The sequence below is a fragment of the Dipteris shenzhenensis genome, chromosome 30, assembly GCF_047967505.1.
Source record: "Dipteris shenzhenensis isolate YYH24624 ecotype China chromosome 30, Dip_SZ_1.0, whole genome shotgun sequence".
Taxonomy (NCBI): domain Eukaryota; kingdom Viridiplantae; phylum Streptophyta; class Polypodiopsida; order Gleicheniales; family Dipteridaceae; genus Dipteris; species Dipteris shenzhenensis.
This window is the reverse complement of record NC_141625.1, coordinates 19,511,524-19,517,523: the sequence shown is the minus strand read 5'-3', so window position 1 is coordinate 19,517,523 and position 6,000 is coordinate 19,511,524. Positions and strand designations below refer to the sequence as shown.

The 6,000-nt window shown below is 42.9% G+C and overlaps 1 protein-coding gene across 3 annotated transcripts in view; it reads left to right on the top strand.

Annotated features, from left to right (window-relative positions):
* The window catches only part of LOC147881810 (phospholipid--sterol O-acyltransferase-like), a 158,316-nt gene continuing 152,316 nt past the window's right edge, over positions 1-6,000 (top strand). For 2 of the 3 annotated variants that reach the window (XM_087401585.1, XM_087401586.1), the window contains exons 1-3: positions 1-778; positions 4,575-4,710; positions 4,915-5,059. In XM_087401585.1, coding sequence (XP_087257711.1) covers positions 578-778; positions 4,575-4,710; positions 4,915-5,059 — 482 coding nt within the window. In that variant the 5' untranslated portion in view covers positions 1-577. The remainder of the gene's footprint in view (positions 779-4,574; positions 4,711-4,914; positions 5,060-6,000) is intronic. The other variant, XM_087401584.1, reaches the window with a different exon arrangement.

Below are 6,000 nucleotides of genomic sequence, written 5' to 3'. Positions count from 1 at the left end.
GGGGGGGTGTTGGGCGCAAAGGTCCCCCCCCCGGTTCAATTCAGGGAACGCTGGCATACGGAACGACTGTTGATAGTAATGGGTTCGGGAATCTGCGATCCTGTAGACACAGACAGACACAGAGAGAGAGCTCGGATTCATGGAGACGTGCACTACTCCGCATGGCTTCAACATTTCGCCATCGAGAGACTTAATTCTGCTTGTGGGAGGCCGGCAAGGACGAAGAATCGGAATTTGGGATGAAAACGATGTAGCGAGAGAGAGAGAGAGAGAGAGAGAGAGAGAGAGAGGAAGCAGAACAGTTCACGTCATCAGAGAGGCAAAACCTGCCCGCTGAACTTTCTTGATCCAGAAAAGGGAAGAATTCTTGAGAGAAAGATCGAGAGAGAGAGAGAGAGAGAGTGAGAGAGAGAGAGTTTTTCTCGTGAACAAGAACGATTGGAGAAGAAGAACAATTCTTGATATCAGCTGGAGAGACCCTTTCCGGATTCAAAATTTCTCGCGACAGGAGGAAATAGGAAGACGGGTGACGATTTGCTTCTGCAATCATCGCCCTCGAGAACGATTTCTCATCACCATGCGTCTCTGCTTCTTCCTCCTCTACTTCATCACCGCTCAATTCTGCCTCTCCTTACATGCCCTCCAGCAGCCCAAGCTCTCTGGAATTCTCATTCCCGGATTTGCTTCCACCCAGCTCCGCGCCTGGGCCTTGCTCGATTGCCCTTTCTCTCCCTTGGACTTCCGACCCCTCGACTCCGTTTGGCTTGATAGTAGAAAGGTAAAGTACTACATAAAACAGGATTCTTCACAGTTCATCCCCAATACTGCTATATAAAACACACTCATCATAACTTTATGGGAGGCTCCTTTGTACACCGATGAACTGCAGCTTGGCATGGAAGCTTGGTTTAATAGATACGTCAATCCCCTGATTAGAAGTGGCCTTCCTCTTCCTTTCCGTTGTTTACCTCTACAGAATGCCTCTATTGTGGAAATTCGTAGATTCAGCCGCTCCGATACAGTGAATTGAAACCTCAATTTCTCGGAGGTATCCAAATCCGCGCCTACCGTGAGAACGATGCTCGTTACGCGGTTTTGTTACTAGTCCACCAACATAAAGATGCATCTCTTTGTGAATGCTCATGGAGTTTTAAAAACCTTATACTCTTTGCCGGCAAAACGATTAATCCAAATTTCTTCGCTGGAAGCACATCATAAGAGCGAATGAGATTTAATGCCCCCTTCAAGGATGTTATCTTTAAATAGCATCCTATCTCACACTCCTGCGAGTGTACAATTCACAATTTAAGACTTAGCTTACCTCATCACAATTCTTCATTTGCCGTAATCTAAGTAAGCATTCCTCGGACATGTTGCACCTTTCATACAAGTGAAATTTGACTCCATCCTTGCAAGCTCTTCATTCAAATACTTGATGCTGGTATAGGACAAAAGTGTCAAATTAAAGCAATCATTGCTTGCCATTTTCCGCTCTTTTATAAATAAATGCAAGTGTATTTCCATGTTACTATTGTGTTCCTAATCCAATTTAGAACTCCACAACGAGGATTGAGATCACAATTTTATAAAATTCCTAAATCCAGTTGATTTTCTTCGTACAACCTGAAAAAGATATTCCATCATCTGTGCAAATTGAGCCAATCCTGCCAAGTCAGCATTTACATGGCCCTGGAGGCATGGGTAAGATCTTGTGGTGAGTTTACATGTTCCATCGTAAGGTGAAATCAACGCACTGTTATTCTGACTGAGGCTTGAAACCGCCAGTGCTTGCCTTGCCCACCCAAACACTCCCAACCCTCCCTGTAACACCCTTGCAGCTGGTGAGGATATTTGCAGGATGCTGCTTGGAGTTTTCAAATTTGGGCCATGAATTCAGCCAGCAACATGAACTACAAACAAATTGCTGTACGAAATACTACACATGAATATCTGATTTTCATTTCTCCTCTTGGCAATTCTTCACCAGCTTGCATTGTCCATTCAAATGGAATGATAGCTTTCCCGTATGCAACCAACGACCATTTTATCCTTAATCTGTTCTGCCTCCTATCTGTTGATTGATGCTAAAGTATTCTAAACATGGGATAGATATAATCATAAATCCAAATTTAGATATAAAGGCCTGACAAGCACTCCAGTCCATCAACTAAAGCAGAGGACTTACCAGATGAGGGCTACGATTTCCATTCACACACATTTGGATCTTGCTTCTTCTCTCACAGGCAGGCTGGCTTGCCTCCATCCTCTTCAGCTATTTTTCTTCTCAAGACAGTCTCCACTACAGCCGATGGCACCAAGGGTGCACATGCATCAGCCTGAAGTGGACTGCAGAGGTTGTGCGGGAAGCAGTACTTTAGAGGGAGTAGTGTATATTATGGTTCAGTTTTCTGAGGGTTGTCTTGGAATTCTTTTGCTTTATGCTCTTTGCAGCTCAGGCTACAGTCAACTGCTCTCTTTAGGGACATTCCTCCATCAGATTTTAGTAGGAGGCGGCTTCAACATGCTTCAGTTTCATGAAAATAAGCTGGAGGATTAGTACAAGGATCTTCTAGCTTTATCTTGTAGGGAAGAGACTCCGGCATGGGGGTGCAGATTCTTTCCAGCCGCAAGCACATTCATCGTTACAGATATGATGATGTATCCAGGTTGCAATGTGGCCTTTCCTTCAGCTGTCTGGTGGGTGGACTGGTGCTAAGGTACCAAAGAGAGTGGATATAGGACCTTGGGTAGCTCATAGAAGTAGACACCCTGGATCATTCCTGGGATCACTGCCTTTATAGTCGGCCCCTCTTCCTGCCACTCATAGACCAGCTAGGATCTCGATTTCATTTTCAGTCATCTTAGATGCAGATTCCTCAGCTCCAGGATCAAGATGCTTCTTGGGTTGAGTGGTGCACCAACAGTCTATTTAGGGCAAGCATTGTCTGTCAGGATTAAGCACTACTTTTGAGGGGGAAATCCAATTCCCAAAGAGAGATTTGAAAGCTAGCTTGGTGATGATCTAGCGTCTCTTGGAGAGATACCTGGACTCCCCCTTCCCTCAGTTAGCCTACACCAAGGAAGAATTGTTGGAGACCTAGAGTAGACGATCTCAGTTTAGATTGCACACTCTTCAGACTTTTTAGATCAATAAGGGTGACTCATGCTGTAGGGAGTCTGTCAGAGCAGTTGGGCTGCATCACCGACCAGGTCACCTCTAGTTTGATCCTTGCTCAGTCATGGATAGAGCATTCCATCACTTGTTGGATTTCTATATGATGAACTCTCTCAGTTTGAGAGCTTACATGCTAGAAGTTGATTTGGGCTTACATGAGTAGGGCTGGATGCTCCATTGACTTTAAAGTTGGATACAGCCCCCTTTTGCCCATTGACAGATTGCCAGATTATGATGGCCTTTCTACTGGTTCTATGGAATTCCTTGGACCTCTGATTGGCCCTCATCTTCTTAGCGCTTCTAGTGAGGATCTTCAGACAGAATTTTTGGGCAAAAACTTGTCAAGTAATCGTAGGCCTATTACTCGCCTCCACATAGACCATAAGATTCTTGCAAAAGCCGTTGCTCCAAGATGCCAAACATCATTTGCTGATCCTAGATGAGGTTTGTCCAAGGCTGCAGTATCTTGGATAGCATCTTCACTTTTTTGGAGATCACTCAGTATGCTCAAGAGACCCATAGTGAGATGGCAATGAAGAGTAATGTGCTTGGCCAGGTTTTATCCAAAACACTGAATTCAATGGGTTTACATCTTGTGAAAGGGCATGAGCCTCCAATTAAGATGACTAGGTTGAGTTATGTTCCTCTGGCTATGATATTTTCCTTGTGTGTGAGACTTTGGGCTACCTTTCGCATCTTTTTACTGATGGTGTATGAATGACATGGCATTGTGCACCTTCTCATTTACTCTTAGACATTGATCAGGATCGGGATTCAACGATGCTGCTTTTGCGATTTTACATGTCGAGGTCTTGTAATTTAGGCTTTGAGACTAGCTTGTAGTTTTGTATTCCTGTTTCATTGTTGAGACGTAAGACATTGTATTTTATTCAAAGAATACGTTTTTTTGCATAGTTGTCCAACAGTCACTAGTCTGAGCTGTCAATGTAGCGAGGATGTGAGAAGCAATCCAAATGCTGTTATGCACACGGTACAGCCAAGATAGTCAACATTGATCACGGGATTGCATGAACACTTCTGCTAGTACAGTATTTCTTTTGTGCTAGCCAGTTGAAGCAGCATTATGTCTTTCACATGCACATACTTTCGATATCCTGGGAAAAAGGATTTGACATATTTAATATGTAACTCTGGCACAAATGGTTGTGCTTATTCTCCTAGCGTCGCATTTCATGCATGTAAAGTAATTTTCCACATCACAATGCTGGTTACAAGGGTCTAACTTATTGAATTTAAAAGTGCAAATGCAACTAGACGAGGCATGAAGTTTTGTCTTGTCGATGTGTGCAGATTTTGACATGTATTACAAAGCCGTGAGTACAGTTGTCATAGTTGCCATATTCCTTTTAGCCTCATGTCACTAATGGTGTTTAAGCAGGTGATATCAGTAACAAACTGCTGGCTGAAGTGCATACTGTTGGACCCATTCAACCAGACCGATCATCCTGAATGCAAGTCACGACCAGACACAGGCCTTTCAGCTATTACAGAGATTGACCCAGGGTACATCACAGGTTTGATTTCTTCATCCTGCACCATTTTTTTTGGCTTTTCGTAGGAGTAATTTTGGAGGAGAAATAGGCTTTTGGGCTCTTTTTCTTGTTCTATAAATGCACTTGGAAGGTTACATGTATTTTTAATCTGGCGAAGACATTTCGTGGATTTTCCTTACCTGAATACTGTTTGATGAAACTCATATGCTTGTTTATTTGTTGTAGGGCCACTTTCAACTGTTTGGAGAGAGTGGGTACATTGGCTTGTTGAATTTGGCATCGATGCCAATGCCATTACTGCAATGCCTTATGATTGGAGACTTCCGGGTTCTGTACTGGAAAAACGAGACTTATACTTCCACAAACTCAAGTTCGTACTTTACACCCAATAAAGCTTTTGACAGTGCAAATTTATCAGTGCAGTTATCTGACAACTCAATTGAGATTATATGAACAGTAATCTGAGTTACATACAAAAAATCAGGATATCTTTACTAGAATCTATGAAGGGTTGCTATGATATGGGGAGCAAATGAGATGTTAACAAAAGCCTGCACAAGCTGTTGGAGATGATCAACCTTGGAGTGTTGAAGATGTGAGGTTAATAGCTATGTGATTGTAGTTAGTCAGTGGTTGCCACGTTGGGGAGATGGATGCTTGATTTTAGGAGGCTTGCTACCTCTAGATGGAGCGAAGGGGTTGACAAGGTGCGATCCTAACTATTGGGATGATTCAGAGGAGGCTGAGATCTGTACGTTTGAACTGCTTGCTCTCTCTTCGTTGTAACTGGGCTCTAGACATTGGTGATGATGAATCTTATTGTTGCTGCTTTTGTTTTAGTTTGATCTCTCAGTACTCTACTAGTGCAAGTTTTCTACACATGCAAGAGCATAGTAAACACAAACTCAGATGGCACAACCAATAGTGCAAAGTATTCAAGACTCGCAGGGTCTTTCAATGGAAATCTAAAAGATTAAAAAAGCTATGGATCCATCCAAGTAAAGAACATGTTCAGAGACAACTTCCAAGGTCTCCTGAATGTTCCATGCTATATCTACTGCTTTATTTTTTTGAGTAGTCAATCAAATTTCCAGTTGATATGAAAGCTGCCAATTATTGACAAGAAAGTGAATTTCACCCGTCTGTTAGAGATGAAGAGCCTACGGATTCTAGTTCTGAAGGGTTGAATTTCTGTAGCAATCAACCTCAAAGAGATTGATAGGCGCAGAAGGTATGTCTTTACTGTTGCAGAGTGACGTGAGAAAGGCAGGTGTTGCAAAACACACCTTTAAGCATGTGTCTCCAGACTAG